Source organism: Sinohyriopsis cumingii, chromosome 18 (genome assembly GCF_028554795.1).
Source record: "Sinohyriopsis cumingii isolate HCF-2022 chromosome 18, ASM2855479v2, whole genome shotgun sequence".
Taxonomy (NCBI): Eukaryota; Metazoa; Mollusca; class Bivalvia; order Unionida; family Unionidae; genus Sinohyriopsis; species Sinohyriopsis cumingii.
The window spans coordinates 18,829,605-18,849,782 of record NC_142978.1 but is presented as its reverse complement, the minus strand read 5'-3'; the positions used below and the strand labels follow the sequence as shown (position 1 = coordinate 18,849,782).

At 32.9% G+C, this 20,178-nt stretch overlaps 1 protein-coding gene across 1 annotated transcript; it reads right to left on the bottom strand.

Moving 5' to 3' along the window:
* Positions 1-406: 406 nt before the first annotated feature.
* Positions 407-19,739, bottom strand: LOC149776173 (calcitonin receptor-like). The gene is made up of 12 exons (XM_089941851.1): positions 19,643-19,739; positions 18,014-18,120; positions 17,378-17,469; positions 13,062-13,188; positions 12,262-12,415; positions 11,146-11,212; positions 10,743-10,806; positions 7,207-7,292; positions 4,643-4,778; positions 4,425-4,466; positions 3,797-3,967; positions 407-2,619 (listed from the first exon to the last, which is right to left on the bottom strand). The coding sequence occupies exons 1-12, from the start codon at positions 19,722-19,724 to the stop codon at positions 2,536-2,538; spliced, it is 1,212 nt and encodes a 403-aa protein (XP_089797977.1). The 5' UTR covers positions 19,725-19,739; the 3' UTR covers positions 407-2,535.
* Between the last annotated feature and the right edge of the window lie 439 nt (positions 19,740-20,178).

Here is a 20,178-nt window from a genome sequence, read left to right as displayed (position 1 = left end):
ATAGAGAGAGAGAGAGAGAGAGAGAGAATGCAAACATTATATGGTATCCCAGAACTCAAATGGTTTTATATGGAATCCGAAGGTTCGAAGCTGTCATCCAAGGGCACAATGATTTCAACAAGTTCTACGGCACTTAGAACAGAATTTCTTGATAAACACTTCTTAAATATTTGCAACTGTCATTTATGTTATGTAATTTTATTCACATGGCAAATAATTTGTCGAAAATCAACCTATCGCAAAAATTGCTGATTATGTCGTATTAAAACATCAAAAATGCTCTTTGATGCAAACGTTCAATAGACAAGATTTTCAACGAAAACAGTTTTATTTTTATCAGAAAAACCATTGGGATAGCTATACGTGTGACAAAATAACTTATGTTTCAAGGTCAATTAACATCAATTGTATCAACATGGATAATCCAAAGTACACAATTACAAAATACAGAAATTGTGATTTATATGTTGAACAAAGATATTGGACATAGTCGAATGCCTTTTTTGGCTTAGAAAAATAGGTGATTGGGTTTTCTTTGAACATGGATACCAATAAATGCGTTTTACATAAAACATCTTCAATTTTTCATAATCGGTATATGTTAGCAATAAAACAAACCAACATTAATAGCAGGCCAAGCCTTCGAATATTCAGAACTTTCAATAATATGCGCTTCATTTGAAAATGAACGTGTTGTTGTAACAGGAATCAAGACTTTATTGCAGACATACTCAAAGATAGTTTTAGTTGAATAATGATGTCGAAACCAACCATCTGGAAGTTTCTAAATGTCTGATTTTGTCTCGTTATTGGAATCAAAATTAGTGGCGCTGCTTCGTGTCCGTCCCATGGGTAGCTTGGTTACAGGATTTATTGAATTATTCTTGTATGCAGCATACAGAAAAACGACAATTATGGGAAAATTGTTGCTTATTGAACACACCATGTGTAATGCGTAATGGGAATGGTAAACGGATCAGTCAAGACAAATCAGTTTCAATTAATCCATCCAGTAAGTCTTCTTTGGCAGAATTCATTTTGATTAATGAATCTCTTTAGACCATTGAATAACCCAAAATATTTAGTTAAAAAATACTGGACGATAAAAAGAAGTTTATGTTTATATCTTTCTTCTTTCCCGCTTTCTTCTATTCTCGCTGTGTTCAATAATCCCTTGGCACACATGCGACACCAATGCGGGATAATAGAACAACAATGTGTAAGTCAAACACTTATCTTATTCGGTTTATAAACCTGCATCACAATGACTGTAAGTGATAATAAATATGCAATAAAACTGAAGATTTAAGAAATGCGGGGGCTATCATCTATTGATTTTAATAGTCCGTAGAAGTATGAGATGGAGTGGTTGATGAAATGATTTTCACCCAAAGTCACACATTAAATACTTCATATTCATTTACAATATTAGAAGCATTAGATTAATAAATTTGTAGCAGTAATCATTTGATTGTGACATTAAAACAGGAACACAAAAATAAAGAGTTTTGCGAAATTCGTGGAAACTAGTGGCAAAGAAATTTGCCCAAAAGCATTTCGCAAAACGTTTCTATCAGATTGCATTCAGAAACATTTATTGCAGAGAGAGAAAGTAAAGAACAGACAAAATAAACAAAATACATTTATTCTGCCGGTATAAATTAATATTTTCACAAAATGCCACTTTGGAACCCTCAAGCATTTCAGTATTGCAATTAGAATTCATACGTGACAATTAGAATTCATACGTGACAATTATACTACACCAAGGCGACATGTGTAAACAGAAATTAGTTAACTGGAGTGTATGAAACATTTGAAGGGTTCAGCTACAGGCCTCTTTACCTGAACCGGACAATATTTACTTATAATCATTATCCTTTGAAATTCATTTTCCATGGTATAGACAGCAAACAATGTAACAAACAAACTTACAATCAGAACATTTTTCTGAGATTGATAGAGTTGACTAATTGGGAAATGTTTGCTTTTTATAATACGTATACAAAAGCGAGTTTTCTGCTGGAAAAGAAACTTTGCTATTCCTTCACTTTCGTATTAACAATAATTGCCTCACATAAAAAATTTTCAACTTGTTCAGAGACTTTTCTATAGTCCACTTCTGGATCACATCTTGTTTCAGCTGGACATAAACAGCTCCACATGAATACATGACAAAAATTTGAACAGGATTCATCATGACGCATCTACATCGGAAAGTTGGTATGAGCCAACAGCATCCAAACACGAGACGCATTTCACATCACCTAGGTTTTCGTCCGATATACCAGTAGCCGGTCATTTCAACCATATTCGAAAGCGAACGATTCCTCACTTTCCATACGATCAATAGCCGGTTTTGATTACAAGAAACACTTGTCTCAAGGCCTCTGTCGTCTTCATAAGCACTTGACTGCATGTTTAAAAACAAATTTTGAAGAACTGATGACAATAAATTTGCTATATCATGCAACGCTTGTCATATTCCAGTGTTTGACCCATTAAACCATGAGCCAAAGCGACATGTCATTTCGTCTATCGGTTGTTTTCCTCTTCATCCTCCTCTTGTAGGCAGATTTCTTTCGAGCTGACTAAATTGTGCATCTCTTGAAGAGGTTGCTGTAGAAAAGAAAAGAATATACACAAATAAGAACAGTTAAAGTGTGATTATGACTTGGTGCAGATATTGCAAATAACGAGACTATTGTCGAGAGAGACTGATTCGTGGTAAAATAACTTTATCAGCTATATGATCATTCCCTTATTTAGAAATAAATATTCAAATGTGCATCGTTTTGAAAACATTTCCTTTAAAGTCTAGACATATGAAAAATGTAAAAGGACCATTTTATAAATACTATGTCTGATATTGGCGCAATATGTCAAAAGTTGCAAAATAATTCAGCGCAACGAGAAGATTTAGAGGAAAGGAATTCAAGTTGAGGAACCAATTTAAAATCTGACATAATTCCCCCAAATAAGTGGTTTGATACAGAGGCTTATACGTTAAAAAGTGAACAAAAGCGATGGTATCAATCATATTTTTTGATTACATTGATCGTATCGATACGGTGCATCTCTAGAGATAATTGTTTAAATGAAGAGTGTGCTCATGGGTGGGTTGGAGTATTCGAAAACATTCATCACAGAATCTATACAGTGCATTTCCTGCTTAATCACATAAGCGTGATATTGTTTCCTAGGGCATTAATAATACAAATATTAGTAGATCTGCAATGTTAAATGACCATAAAATAAACATACATGTTTCAAGATTTCTAGTCTGTCGATTGTTGTCAGTCATCTCTCTTTTAATTATTGTCTCAGAACGATACAGATCAGAGGGTCTTGGAATGATCGTTTGAAAAAGAATTCTGCTATTGAACTTTCAAAGTTCTGTGAAATAGTTAACTGACAATGCAAACAATACATGTATAGTTTTATTACTTACATTTTTGTCTGATAAATTAAACAATTACATACACTTAAAACAAACATTAAAGAAAAGACAAAACAAAATATAATAGCTTCAAGCAAAAGCAGATTTACATTGTGTCTAATTGCATTGTGTCTAATTGCAATGATGTTTCACACTTAGGAAACAGTAAAGTTATCCGTCCTCATATAAATTTGTAAGAATTATTACAATATTTGTGACAGCGTATGTCAACAGAGCCGGTGACAATTCCAGAACTGTGTGACCGTCATCATGACCGTCACATCACCCCTATCATCATTATCCTGCTCCAAAAGTTTACAACCGCCGCCACTACCTTGCTCGTAATCTTAATTATACCTTGCTATCCTTTCTTCCAACTTTGCCGCTCGAGTTGTGGCGGGCCGATGTCAAAGGCATTTCCTGTAATATGTAGCTTGATGTGGTGCTTTTCCTCCTGCTGCCCTTGTGGTTACGTGGATTCCACCTGTCTTTAAAATCTTGCCAGAACCTTTTTATCAGGGAGAGAACCTATTTTCCAATAAATAAAATATATGCCCTTCTCTTTCTCACATATCATCAACATCAAGTAGTAAAGGAAGAATGAAAAGTAATGCAATAATCTTCTGGCAACTTTTATACTAAGCATTATCTTTTTTTCATTAGACCTAAGTAAATTAGTTACACTTTAAATATATAGATCAGTTGTTCAATGCAATTGTTTGGATCCTTTACACTTATTAAGCCATTTGTCTCATTCGTCAATATGTTACGTACTGAAATAAGATAATCAGGTAAAGTAGAATTAGGAATTTACAAAAATTGTTTCAGAATTTTAATCATCGATGTGATCAATTGCAATTGAGTTTCGAACAGGCATTTAAAACTTACCCATTAATAAAATCACGTCAAGGCATATTTTGTACGAGAATTAATCGAACAAAGAATCGAGAACTAATGAATGTATTAAATATCATATCAAACTTACCTCTCCGTTAAAGAAACAGAAAACAAGGGAGACAAATACACCCTGAAATAAAAATAACGTTAAGCTAACTTATTTATAATGGTTTCAATATAATAGGATATATATATATATATATATATATATATATATATATATATATATATATATATATATATATATATAAAGACGAGAGAGAGAGAGAGAGAGAGAAAAAAATAGGTAAACTAGCATGGCATTACCTGAAATGACACAAAGAATGCAGTTGTCATTGAATACTCGTACTCCCCTCGATCCCCTGGGTCTGGTTTGAAGGGAAAGGCGATGTATTGTAGCCCTAGCAAGGGTATTAGAATTAACGTGGCTTTCACGGCTCGTCTGAAACAAAACGTAAATTAACTTGCCTTATATTGATATGTACGTTAACTAGAGAATGTTAATAAGTGCGTAATGCGATTGCTTGATTTACGAGATTGTTCGCCTTGAGGAACACCAGTGATTCGTAAGATCATTATGGTATGGCTGCGTTAGCCTTCGTTTGTCCACCGCGTGTCCGTCAATATTTGCATGGTTCATTTCAGTTCATTTGTTTGGTCAAACTTGATATAAACGTTTATAATATCCAGACTGGAAAGCGTTCGATAATGAGCGATACATGTGCATATTAATTAGACGTCCATAAATCCATTTCAGACTTTCATATATGCTTATATTATCAAGATATTAGAAGAACAAGACGACGAGCGATATCACGATCTTTAAATGAGATTGCAGTGTCCAAACCATGTAACCTGTCATAGACTCACTTGAGCCTGCTAATTTCAAAGAAAATACGAGTTCGATGCTAGGTGATACGAAACCTATATTCAGAGCGCAGTTTGTAGTTAGGAATGGAGCTGTCATTGTTATTATTTCATCGATTTTCTATAATTTGTCTTCTTACAAAACAGTATGACAGTAATGAAACATAGTACTACCACTGAAAGGTGTGCGTTTCTGGGAATAAGTTGCAACACAATATTTTTACGATTTTCTGGAGTTCTCGTAATAAGAATGGGTGTTTGTTTTCGTGCTTTTGATTATTTTAGTGTCCGGAGCAAAGGCAGCCGTGGGTCTGGGATTCGTGATGTCCCGAATTAAAACATTTTCCAGTGTGGTGATAAATTCTCAAAATACAGTACAAAATAAAAAATATTTCCTTTGATTTACAATTTATAATAACAATCGTTACAGTGATAAAAAACAAAAGGTAAGGACTGATGAATATATGCATTGTCATATGAATGTCGACCTATTATATCGAAAGGAAGTTGTCAAGGTGATTTGTAGCAATTATCTAGGAGTCGTTTAGTTTCAGATACGGAGCCGTCGTGCCTCATTGGTTACGATGCCTGATTCGCGGCACACTTTTGTGTGCGCGTTCCAATCCTAACATCGCACCAGCTTGGGTCAGCAACCTTTGTGTGAATTATGGTAAGGCACATTACTCCAAATGCCTCCCACCTAAATAACCTACTTGTAGCGCTGTGCTGTAATAAACCGAACAAAACCAAATCGTTCAGTTCACAGATAGAAGTTGTATTGTTCCATATTCAGCTTATTAATACTTAGTTTAGCTATTACAATTAATATCTTAATGTATTTGTGGTGCAACAAATATTACAGCAAACATTGCTTAATTTCCTCTATGTTTTGAGAAGAAAAACCTTAGCTGCGTACAGCCATTGTGTTAATATGTGAATGTGAAGAAAGTGTTCTACGTAGAATTTTTCATTGCGCTGTCCATTATTCTCGTCAGAGTGTCTTCATTTTCCTAGGTAAAATGGTTTTAGGTTAAGCATCTCGTGCAGCATAATCCACTGCAATACCGTTAATAACACAGCTTTGAAAATATGCGCCATAATTTCTTACAGACAGACAGTGAGAATCGTCCAAGTACACAATATAATTTTGGAAAAAGCACTTATTTCACCTGTAAAAAGTAACTGTTTGAAAATGTTATTTACAATTAAGAAATCTAAATTAAGAGGTGAATAATACTCATTGGTTTTAATATCTTATACAGTGCTAATTTTCTTCGCTTCTCATTTACATAAACCATGACATTTCTTCAAACTGATTGTGAAATCAATTGTACCTCGATATGATTATTACTATAATTCCACATAGGTTAAAAATTGAATATACTCTCCAGGATATACCCTGTTTTATTTAATAAATATATTTTCATTAAAGTTTATACAATGAAAGGTAATAAATGTGTATATATAAAATCTATGGATCCTTTATTCTTCATAAATATTGCAAATGTGTGCAGCATTTTTTTCATACTAATACAGTGAGATTTTCTTCACCATAGTGGCTGACCCACTTTTAAATTTTAATAGCCATGTTGATAGAAAATAATTTTACATGTTGCTAATTTGTTTTAGTATTTCTCAGTAGCATATTGCACTAGTCTTTATTGAATACGCTCTTACCGTTTTCATCTCGTTCCATAAAAATCTGTAAACAATTTTAATCATTTTTGAAGAGTGGTACTTTTAATACAAACGACTGAATTAAATACACGAACGGTGACAAACCGCATTGCTTCCGTCTTTTAATGATAATACAATCCACCAAATGCAGAATTGAAAAATATTTATAATAACTTTACTAGATACAAAAAAGGAACCAAATTGAAAAGTAATACATATCGCTCAAATGCAGGTATCTCATGGTCAGAAATAGCTATTTTTATTTCTTCAATAAAACACATTTCACTCTTTATTGACAGAGTAATCCCATCTGAAGTCATATTTACCGTGTTTGCTGCGTCTCGTTATTTTGGACAGACCTCAGTTTTGAAATCAGAATCCTCATAATATTGACAGAAAATGCAAGGTTAAGCTGCAATAGAAATTATCAAAAGCTCCAATTATTGCTACATTAAATATAATAAAAACTGGTTGTAAAGCAAAGCAATCGTTACGATTCTTGTTTCATTTACACAATTGCTAGAAATGGCACCAACTACTCAAACAGTCCAGCCTTCTCAGCTATGTATATTTGATTTAATTTATATATGATTTAATTTAATTGTTTGTTTATTAGTTTTAAATTTGTTTTATTCCATTGCATGATTTTCTAATTTAACTTTATTTACTGGATTTGAAATTGTCCAGAAATTCGGTTAAGTTCTGTTTGACCTGACTGTTTTTCGTAAACAACATATAACATAAACTTTGTTATCTAATGCTGACCTAATACCTGACCTTGATTCAGAAATTAGTAGGAGTTGTACTTAACAATTCTCAGAGTAAGATTCATAAAATGAAATCGAGGCTGTACTTGGTGTACGTGACAAATAACATGTATCAATTAGGTTTATCCAGACGACTGATCCACATCCGGGCATCTAATTTGCGTTGTAGCTAGATTTATTATTGATATTTTGAGAAAAAATTGTCATCAGTGTCTTAACACTTGAGAAGTAAAGTGTTTTATGTTGTGACCAGTTCTTGAGCTAATTATTTTGTTGTCTTCAAATTATTTGGATTTTATGTTTGTTTTCCCTGGAAATACTGGTGCTCTAACGTAATTCTTGGACAAGGACAGTTATCAAAATTTACATAGAATTCAAACACTGGAATATTATTTTATGTGATTCAACAAAGAATTGTTGACACATCAGTACGACGCTGACCACATAATACATCATCACCTTCCGTTTTTGATTCCATCCGGATTCGAACTCAGTTTTCTTAGGACTTTTTATTAATAGAACTTCCATTTTTTTAATTCTTGGATTATGTTTGGATTTGATTGGTAGAATCGTAATATCGTGTTCTCATTTTTACCTCGTTTCTCTAAGGAAATAAATTATTTGGTAAATTTTACAAAGCTTGCTGTCTTCTTTCTTACGTCTTGCAAGGCCTTTAAAATGTAACTACACACACACACACACACACACACACACACACACACACACATATATATATATATATATATATATATATATATATATATATATATATATATATATATATATATATATATATATATATATATATATATATATATATATATATATATATATATATATTGTAAGCGACGTCTAATTCCTGTCTGCTAGGAAGGGTTAATTGCAGAAGTTCCACTCGACGGTAGTGTCAACAAAATGTTTAATGAAAGTTACATAACTAAGAAACTGGAAAGCTGTCAACAGTACATAATATTCATTGGAATAAGACAAATACATTCCTGCAAGGAATCACTCGTTGTTTGCACACTTGTATTGTAACAATTAGGTAATGACGTTAATTTTCGATGTCTTGCTCCTGGATCATTTTAATAAAATGCCTCAGCACATAACAATCTGTTTCAATGTTAAATAAATTAAATAATAATTGGAAATCCTAGAGTTACTCCTACAGACGAGAGTTGAAGATTCACTTTGTATTCGTTTAACCCAGGTTACGAATGTGGTGGGAGATAAATGCATGACACGTTTGAAGATTAATTTGTATACGCAAACATTTCCTACGTAGTTTGCCGATATTCTTGCCTCTGCATGCTTTTAAAAACACTAACGTTCAAGTGTTCAAAGCAATGCTTATTTTACTACCTTTTCACCTAAATAATGTCCAAATAATTCAGAGTATTATTATTACTTTATCAGTACTATATCTTTATTATTATTATTGTTATTTATTATTATTATTTAGCAGTTTATATATGTCATTACCTAAGAAGGGTGTTGAACTTCACAGGTGTTACTTCTGGTTTTGAATTTGACCGCGGTTTGCAGTTATCTGACAAGTACTGTCTTCCACTCCATTATATAACCTTCGATTTTCAACCACGTGACAGTACTGAACAAATCAAAATTGGCAGACCTTATCCGCCAAAGAATCAGATGTGGCAAACTGGCAAACCTCATCCTAGTGCAAATCATGCGACCTCAACCACATATGAATAATGTTCAATATATTCCTGCATATAAAACGTTCTCATACCTTGTATCTTATTTTGTACAAACCTCTGAGACAAACAACTCTATTTGTCGATATAGTTTGCAGTAGCAGAACAACAGTTCTCTAATGGATAAACTGTGGCAAACCAATGGCAGGGGATACTGATACTAAAATAATTGCGGTTGCTGGGGTGGTTGCAACTATGCACACTATAAATTGCATTACTCAATAAATCTAAAAGTTTTTATATAAAGTCAGTATATTTAAGATATTACTTTCGGCAATAAGTTCACTGTGACTTCACCTGAGTGTAAATGTATGTGAATCACATACATGTAATATCGAACCATCGAGGTCATGGGTCACAAACGAACAAAAATGGCGTCCATAAGAGCTTGACTCAATCGTTGAAAAGTTTGTTTACCGTGAAACATGAACAACCTGAAACTTCATGTTTAATGCACGTGTCCTGATGTTCCCATCAAGCAACCACATGATGGAGAAACACATCTGGCATTAAATGAGGTAACACAGGCATGTAATATGTGCACGAAATGGTGCTGAACATAAAATGTCTATCCTTGATAAGCCAAGTGTAATGCAATGATCAACATGGTAATAACTAAACCTTAATGACAGAGATTTCCTACAAACATAATAACCATGGGATTACCCAACTAGTAATTCAGTATAATTTGACTCCATGGACCGCAGAAAGTCTGCAAAAATGTCTATGAAGAAGCGCATTATCGAAAATAGAGAGAAGCTATACGTCAAAATAAATGTAACCACAAAACAACTAATTGGCCCCAACTACATGCTCCAAGGTCCAATGAGCTAAACATGTAACGCGAATATCTTAAAAGAAACATCTATAATAACATATGCAGGATTCACATGCAGTAATAAATATCCACCCCAACACAATTACGGTGCACAGCTGGTTAATCCTGAGTCTCTCTCTCTCTCTCTCTCTCTCTCTCTCTCTCTGTATATATATATATATATATATATATATATATATATATATATATATATATATATATAAGGATGACTGTTTTGGTCACCGAATGATATGAATTTTTCAAACCATCGAGTTGCACACGAAATAACGCAAACCAATACCATTTCAAACCAAGTATAAGAAAAATGAATTGTCTGATATCGGAAATGTAATGATGTTTCTGAAATGTTTCAAAGTAATTGAGATACACTAACACAATCGTAGTCTAAGATTTTCTTGTCATGAAAACTTTCTTACATCAACTTTGGTTATTGAAAGAAGCAGAATGATTTAATACCTGAGATTCTATAGACCCTTCTTAACATGTAGTTCTAATTAAAAAGCACTTGAAGAATACACATAATAGACATAACGACTCACAATAAGCGATACACTGACTGGTCCGGCTAATATCCAGTTGAGCAAAGTTTCATCGGTCCAGCATCTGCAGAAAAGAACACGTTTTAGTGTCTTGCACACAGCAAAAGTAAAAGCTCGAAAATTATAGTCAAGGGCTTTTATTTCAATAGCATTTAAGATCTCGTAAATAAATACAAATTGTATTATTAATTTCAGTTAGGTCTGAATATCTCTACAGGGATTGACAACAAAGTACAAAACTTTTTTGCACTGCATTCAGGTATGGATAATTAAGTAAATATTATTTTAAGGAGTTTTTATTTCTACTTGAAAGCATTATTAGTTTTGAAAGATTCTAAAGTGAAAATAAGGATTTAGACCATATGATTAATATGCGCGAGTGATGATATATGATAGAATGTACCTTTTGTTTGCATCTTGGTCATTTGCTCTTAACGCCGTGTAAATTAAACATGGTATTATAGGAACCACTGAAAAAATATAGGACATAAATTAGTCGCTACTACAAATACAAAACTGGTCAACATCTGGTATATTTTCATCTGCACGTATAAAATTAAAAATACAACTTCTTAATGTTCAATGATTTTTTGACAGATGATAAATAATAATTTGAATAGAATCAGCATATCTGTTCTATTTATAAAAAGCAGATTGTGTTAACTGTTGCATTAACCTCTGTTCCTGGACCTTGTGTTCACTAAACATCAAAAGATTTTAGGTCATATCAAAATTTTACTACCCCGTTTACGATACGCTAGACAATATCCATATTCGTATCAAATGCAGATACGGTAGAAACGATGTTAAATCACAATTTGTCTTAAAATGTTAGCACAAGGAAACATTTCTAATCTTTCACAACATATCTGAGCACTTTCTCAAGATTTTATGACTGTAAACATTATACATTTAAACACGGTGCAAAGTCGAAACTTATATGACAAACGTTAATCTAGGACTGATAAATCGGCTAAAGACACTGCCTCTGCAGCTTGGGAATGTGGATGGAGATACCATAACTTACAGTTTAATTTCTGAGAAATATCGAATATTTTGGGACAAAATCAATGTTAGCAACCAAACAATGAGAAGCGTGTTCCGAAATCTCAATTTGATGAAGAGACTTGGACATATTGAGCAAAACAGGGTCTATTCGGGATATCTAGGACATATTTCAATTAGAAGTTAGAAACTCCAGTTAAGTACTATGTCGTTATGTGATATACCATGAATAACAACCCGCAGTAGCCTAAATAACATAATGAAATTGCTTGTCTAAGCATAAATACTCATATATTTCTTAAAGAACTTAGGTTGATGAATAACAATAGCCATAACGTCTTTCATGACATTTTGAAATTTTATTCAATAAGGGCAATTGGATCACTAACAAAAGGGCTAAAGAGGTTGGCGTAAGAAGTTGTAATTAATAGCAAATGCACAGTGGAAATGGTTGGATGCAAATGAGCAAAGAAATAACTTACAACACGTTAATTCTAAACAAATGTGTACTTACTCCATCCTACAATGTAGCACATATATATAAGTCTTGTATCTTTGACGAAAGTGATGACAATGAGAGCGTGCAGGTAGAATCCCTCACAGAACATCCAGGCATAACTGCAGACGGTGGTATAGTGGGTGATTACGTGTAAAACTTGACACCATAGCTAAGGAAATGAGTGGAAGGTTAGCGAATAATTTAGTGGCAGACTTTGATGTATTTGACTTGACATAAAAATTGTATATATTCTACTTTCAAATACGGTCAAAAATCAAAACTTACACGATGGACTTTATCATAAAGGGCTCAAAAAAATGGCTAAAGAAACCAACGCTACCTCATGGGAATGTGGATTGAAATAGCACACTTTACAATGTTTCATTATTTGCCTGTCTTTTACATTCTAGACCAATCCTTATGCGAACTTATTATTAACAACATTAACCTTTAATTGGTTTTGTCTATTTTTGTTGTACACATTTTAAATAGGCATGCCAATTAGTAAGAAAGTTAAACTATTACGAGATCAACAAGTCTTAGGCGAGACGATAAACATATGTTTATATTGAATCTCACCAAAAACATTTATTAACTGCTTTCGAAGCATCGAGTTATCACATTATATTACAAAAGCATTTTTCATTGTGGTGGAACAAAATAACAAAAGTAAACTATTATTAGATGAATTACGAGTCATGCTTCATTGCCAAGAAAGAATACATTTTGGCAAAAAAAATGATAGAATGTGACCGCTAAAAACATGTCAGTTGGAATTGAGACTTCAAAACATCACATAATAACTTACACATTACCTCATTTTTGCGGAGGACATCAAGGTCTGAGGACACGAGACTGTAGTAGAGAATCCACATTACACCAGACAGAACGTAGGAGAAAAATAAATGTTTATGCAGCGTCACCCTTACGCATTGCAATTGTCTGAAATAAAAGAGTCGTTATAATATGATCTAGTGAGTTTTGGCAAACTCACATATTCGACCTCTGTAGCTCAGCTTTTGACTCCATCTGGTGTAAGCCATTTACACACTTTAAGTACCTACTGATCATATTACAAAACATTATCATATTACAAGTGTGTAAGCTGTGACTTGTAGTAGCAAAATAGATATGTACATAACTGGAGCAAACTTGATACAAAAGTACAAAGATACATTCAACGTTGTATTTATCCTTCTGTGCCAGTTGAATTGGAGCCAAAGTCAACGGCCAAGAGTGTGCGGATGAATTCATGGCCAAATCATATACGTTATAAATTCTTTTTGAATACAAAAAGTAAGCACACAACTCCAATATGTTTCGGAGCCGATTGTTAAGGTTACATTGTATTACTGAGTTATGAGCGGCTGTTTCACACGAAAGAAAACTGTTTTTATTCGAAGAATGAATCATTTCCTTGGATCTTTGTATACGCTCATATTAGATGGTGCATTTTTTAAGAATTACAAGAATAATAATACACACTACCCTTTTATGCTGTTGATGGCATTTCGCAACTCTAATGTGGAGGAACAAAATCATATTCACGGAAGGGTAGTAGTTCCAACTTTGTCGTGTTGATGATGAAAATGACTGAAATCAATATTTATTTATAGCTGATGTTTTTAGCTTTGATTTGTACGTCGCATACAAGGTAGTATCGCTGCTGATAATGTTTATATAATTTAGCTCAGAATGTACAAGCAATAAACATCTATACTTACATTTGTGAACAAGATATTAAACTGCAGTTTCATATTGATGACAAATATTAGAGGTCTAAGACGGATTATAACCGTAATTATCCATCAGTAAATGCGATTATAGTTGACTTTTTCGTAACGTAGGTTTAGAAAAGTTTCAGTTTAAAAAAAACAAAAAAACTATGATAAACGAAGGAAAATAAATGTGCCATTCTAGTGGCGAAACAGTTGATCTGGATGGTACAGTTGTTACCCCAACCCCATCAAGACAAAGAAAAATTTCAGAGCGTTAAGAAATCATTTATATATTATTTATCAAGAACTTTGTTTTTATATGAACCAAAGGAAAACATTATGTAAACGTTGAATATTTTTTAAATTCATTCATGTCTATGCCAAGCATATCGAAAGTTCTTACGTATGTTTCTTATTATTCATTTGATCAACTTCAACACCTCTTATTCAACACATGAAAAATCATTGGTTCCGTCCTGGACATACAATACAGTACTGACTATATCATACCACTTCTTGCATGACCTTTTCCTTTTTTGAAGTTTATAGTACCGACTAATTATAAATTATTACAAACGGAGTCATTAGTCAGCTTGGAGGTTGTCCTCAATTCTGATAGTTTAAAGGTTAACCGCATTTTCCAAGATCTATATATTTATTTATGTCATATCTTCGCAATTTGTTGTTTAAAGCAAGTATCTAATACTTTGTTTTTGGAAGTTATCGTTGTGCAGAATTAACGGTTTAGAAGGGCACAAGGTTGAAACCTTTGTGTGTGGAATGGAGCAAAAATCGACTCATGAGAATATATGAATGGAACTGACTTCATTCATTTCTATTTGACTGCACATATTTGTTGTTGCTTTTGGTTTATCTTTTTAACTGGGGGATGTAAGGACATGTATCTATGTATGATGAGATCTATGTATCTATGTATGATGAGCCTATGTATCTTCGTATCTTTGTATCATGAGCTCTGTGTATCTATGCATGATGATCTCTTTGTATCTATGTGTCTTTTTATGATGAGCTCTATGTATCTATGTACAATGAGCTATATGTATCTTTGTATCATGAGCTCTATGTATCTATGTATATGGGCTCTATGTCTCTATGTATGATGAGCTCTCTGTGTCTATGTATGATGAGATATATGCATCTATGTATGATGAGCCCTATGTATCTATGTGTCCTTACATGATAAGCTAGATGTGTCTATGTATCATGAGCTCTTTGTCTATGTATGATGAGCTCTATGTATCTATGTGTCTATGTATGATGAGTTCCATGTATCTATATACCTATGTATGATGAGATATATGTATATATGTGTCTATGTATTATGAGCTCTATGTATATATGTGTCTTTACATGATCAGCTATATGTGTATATGTATGATGAGCTCCATGCATCTATGTCTATGTATGATGAGCTGTATGGATCTATGCCTGATGAGCTCTATGTATACATGTGTCTATGTATTATGAGCCCTATGTATCTATGTGTCTTTACACGATAAGCTATATGTGTCTATGTATGATGAGCTCTATGTATCTATGTACCTATGCATGATGAGATATATGTATATATGTGTCTATGTATTATGAGCTCTATGTATATATGTGTCTTTACATGATCAGCTATATCTGTATATGTATGATGAGCTCCATGCATCTATTTGTCTATGCATGATGAGCTGTATGATCTATGTATGATTAGCTCTATGTATATATGTATGATGAGCTATACTGATATATGCACAACAAGTTCTATGTGTCTATGTATGATGACCTCTATATATCTATGTATGATGACCTATATGTATATATGCATGATGAGCTCAATATCTTTATGTATGATGAGCTCTATGTATCTATTCATGATGAAATATATGTATTTATGTCTATGCATGATGAGCTCTATGTATATATGTATAATGATATCTGTGTATCTATGTATGATGAACTCTATGTATCTATGTATGATGAACTCTATGTATCTATGTATGATGAGCTCTATGTGTCAATGTATGATGAGTTCTATGTATCTATCTATGATTAGCTCTATGTCTATATGTATGATGAGCTATATATATATATATATATATATATATATATATATATATATATATATATATATATATATATATATATATATATATATATATATATATGATATATGTATGTATCTGTGTATTTATCTATGATGAGCTCTATGTCACTATGTATGATGAGCTCTATGTATCTATGTATAATGAGATATGTATGTATCTGTGTATTTATCTATGATGAGCTCTATGTCACTATGTATGATGAGCTCTATGTATCTATGTATAATGAGATATGTATGTATCTGGGTATTTATCTATGATGAGCTCTATGTCACACTATGTATGATGAGCTCTATGTATCTATGTATAATGAGATATGTATGTATCTGTGTATTTATCTATGATGAGCTCTATGTCACTATGTATGATGAGCTCTATGTATCTATTTATAATGAGCTCTATGTATGATGGACTCTCTGTCTATATGTATCTGTGTATGATGGACTCTCTGTCTCTATGTATCTATGTATGATGAGCTTTATGTATCTATGTATGATGAGCTATATGCCTCTATGTATCATGAGCTCTTTGTATCTATGCACGATGAGCTCTGTGTATCTATGTATCTATATATGATGCGCTCTATGTATCTATGTATGATGAGCTCTGTGTATTTATGTGTTTATGTATGATTAGCTCTATTTCTCTGTGTATATATGTATGATGAGCTCTTTGTCTCTGTGTAGGTCTCTTTATGATGAGCTCTATGTATCTATGTGTGATGAGTTCTATGTATCTATGCATGATAATCTCTATGTATCTATGTATCTATGTGTGATGAGCTCTGTGTATCTATGCATGCTGAGCTCTATCTGTCTATGTATCTATGTATGATGAGCTTTATGTATCTATGTATGAGGCGCTCTATGTATCTATGTATGATGAGCTCTATGTATCTATGTATAATGAACTTTATGTATCTATGTATGATGGGCTCTCGGTGCAAACAGAGTGAATGAAAATGAGAAGTGTTGCCAACTACTTCTCGAAATAATGCACACATGCACTTTCATAACAAATATATTTATATTATAGATTGGTATATATATATATATATATATATATATATATATATATATATATATATATACATTTAATTGAAATATAGATAGATGCCCATGCAAAAACAGACGCTACATAGATAGAGATGTAGGAAGATAGATAACAGACTGAACATGTTAACTTAGAAACGTTTGCAACGTAGATTTTATTATTTTATCGCTCATACAAATTACACGCGGTAGCGTATACATTCAATGATCCAGTATTTTGTATTATGCAAAAACAGATAATCTTACATACCTGAAACAGGAAAATATGAGTATGGAGATGACAAGTAGAATGATTGACAAACCAAATCCATAGTAGTAGATTGACAAGACTCTCTGATGTTCCTGAAATATCAGGAGTATAATGCAATTAGAGAATGAAATTGGAAGAATTATACACCTGTGTGTGGTGTGCACATGTTGTATTCCAACCGTATCATGAGTCATTGAATTCTCTGTTATACCATTTAATGAAAAATCAACGATGGTCCGTTCCTAAAATCCTTCTTCATGTATCATTGAATGTTTAATCGTCGTAAAGAAACATGCTATACGATACAGTTTGTATAGTTCCTGGTAAGAAATTGTCTTAACATTTATTCCATCGCATGGAAATACTTTTAAATAAAACAATGTATAGAGGATTCATTATACCGTTTACAAATAGTGTCTCTTCTTTTGGTTACCTTGAAAAGAAATTAAACCTTTAGCATTATGTCTGTCTCAAACTTGACAATTTGTAAGAAAAGATTGATTGTGCACGAAGATCTGAATAATTTGCGTTATATTAACACACCTATATACCTACAACAGCAGTCTACGGTACGAGATAAGTTTACTATAAAAATATTCTTACCTTTATGAAGCACGTAGTTTTTATTTAACTAACCTGCATAAGCTCTTCATCAAAACACATAGTGTAATTGGTCCACACCTCCCCCGTATCTGGATGGCGGAACCAAGTTCCATTCGGATAGCAAATCTTTTCTGAATATACTTCAAATAGAAAATAAATTAAGGGGTCTTATATTTCCATCTGTCCTTTTTCCCAATGGAATGATAAATATTGAATATTTCCCAGGCAAAAACGAAATCCCGCTTAAGAACGCCGATATATCGTATAATTAAATACACTGAAATATCTGTACGATATGTTTGGAGACCAAAACAAAAGAAAAGGCTATAATTAACTTTGGCATCAATAGAAGGGATCAAGTTGTCTTGCTAATTAGTTTTATATTGACAATTTTGCTTAACATAGAACAAATTGGAACAGACTGTTTTGTAACAAGAAATGACGTTTGGATGCTTCATATAACATTCCCCTATTCCCAATTCCCAGAGGTATGATAAGCATCAATCTAAAGAACTTTTTTATATTTATCTATGATGATGTATCAAAAAGACTTTTTCTATCAGACATTCAGATTTTTTTATAAGTTCTTAGAGTGCAATTATCCGCTAACAAAACGTTTTGCAGAGGGCAGTGCCAAAACTGTGGACAAGAGCTTGAGAAAAAGGCACGTCCTAAGAAGTTAGTTTTTAATAAATTGGTTTGTCATTATTTCATTTTGATCTCGCTGATAATGTCGGACATTTATTTAGAACTGTAGAGAAAGTAAATACTCCAAAACTTGAGGCCAGTACCTTGTCGAAGAAGGCAAGAAAAAACAAAAAGGAGTAATTTGTATCGTAGCTCAGCCAGAAATCCGTGAGCTACATAAAGCCATGAATCTTGATTTCCATGTTTGCTTAAAATAATCATGATCCACACAGGCTTATTTCTAACTACAGAAAGTTCATTGCCTTGTCTTAACCACTTAAAATGTCTTCATGGTTATGATTTCTGCTAAAGACGAGGCTAATTGATGCGGTGTTTTGGAAAGAATCCACACATTTAGACTACTTGAACGACATCTGTTCAGTAAACCAAATATTGCATCATGAATTTATTTTTTATTTGCTGTTTCCAAAGTATTAGACTGAATCAAGTAAAACCCGACTAGTCAAACACATGCTGGTTTTTTTTTCTTTTTACGAATGATTGTATATTGTAATGAAATAGGATGTTACCCTTGAATGAGCGGACAGTTGATAGTAACGGACATAATGAATTTGTATATTTACTAGCAGTTATGTACCGTATAAAAACGTGAATCTGATATTGACATTGCAAAGTGTGGTAATTCATATTCTTGTGAACAATTTTGATATAAAAGAACATTCAAACGTTAATTAATGTTAAAAGGTTTGTAACAATATAGTCTTAAGATAAGAATAGGTATTTGAATGTATAATTTAAGGATGCTTTTATTAGACTAATGTAAATAAAAATCGTGTCGGAAAAGAATCGTCTTCTATTCTTCTCGTGACTCTGGAAACATATGATAGTTGCATTCATTATATCATTTAAAACACTGACAATCAAATTTAATTCTGACACCATATAGCGTGCGTGTGTGTGCATGTGTGTGTGATTCTGTGGTAGAGTTTGTTTCATGCGTTCTATATTAAGCACCAGTTGGATTGGATAGTGTGACATAATCCGGACATTTCTGGTGGGCAGTGGTTCCGGCTAGTTGATAGGTCCAGCACTGCATTGTATCCCAGGTAGCATTGCAGTAGACTCTTCCTGGAATGATAAGTGAAGATCGTCATTTGTAGAGCGTATGCTAAATGTAACAGTGTGCTGCCACGAGTCAGGGATGAAATGATATCTGTCGTCTCTTTCATGCAGTTCTTTTATTTGTGCGTACATTTTGCAAACAGTCTACACGATGAGATTAAATAGCTGCTATATTTTAATCGTTTTCGGCACGGTTCTAAAGAGACCTATGGGAATTCTCTATGATAGGTTGAATCAAGAGATTACAAGAGTGATACCAAATCAACATTCTTAACACAAAACGAACTGCTTGTTATAAACGGTTTTATCCAAGTAAAATGCATGTAAAATGTTAGTTTTACCAAACGTATGTTAACTTTTTAATTTCAAAGGATATTAGCGTTTCTTATTTTCCACAACAAATTATTTTCCTGATTAATAACATACAT

Bases quoted from the DNA above. Each gene is read 5' to 3' on its own strand.
- LOC149776173 (XM_089941851.1), bottom strand. From the start codon at position 19,724: ATGCAGTGCTGGACCTATCAACTAGCCGGAACCACTGCCCACCAGAAA. The intron at 12,416-13,061 runs GTAATGTGTAAG...TCATTTCCTTAG, and splicing joins ATGTCCTCCGCAAAAATGAG to CTATGGTGTCAAGTTTTACA. The intron at 4,779-7,206 runs GTAAATATGACT...GTTTTGTTTCAG, and splicing joins AACGAGACGCAGCAAACACG to ACGAGCCGTGAAAGCCACGT.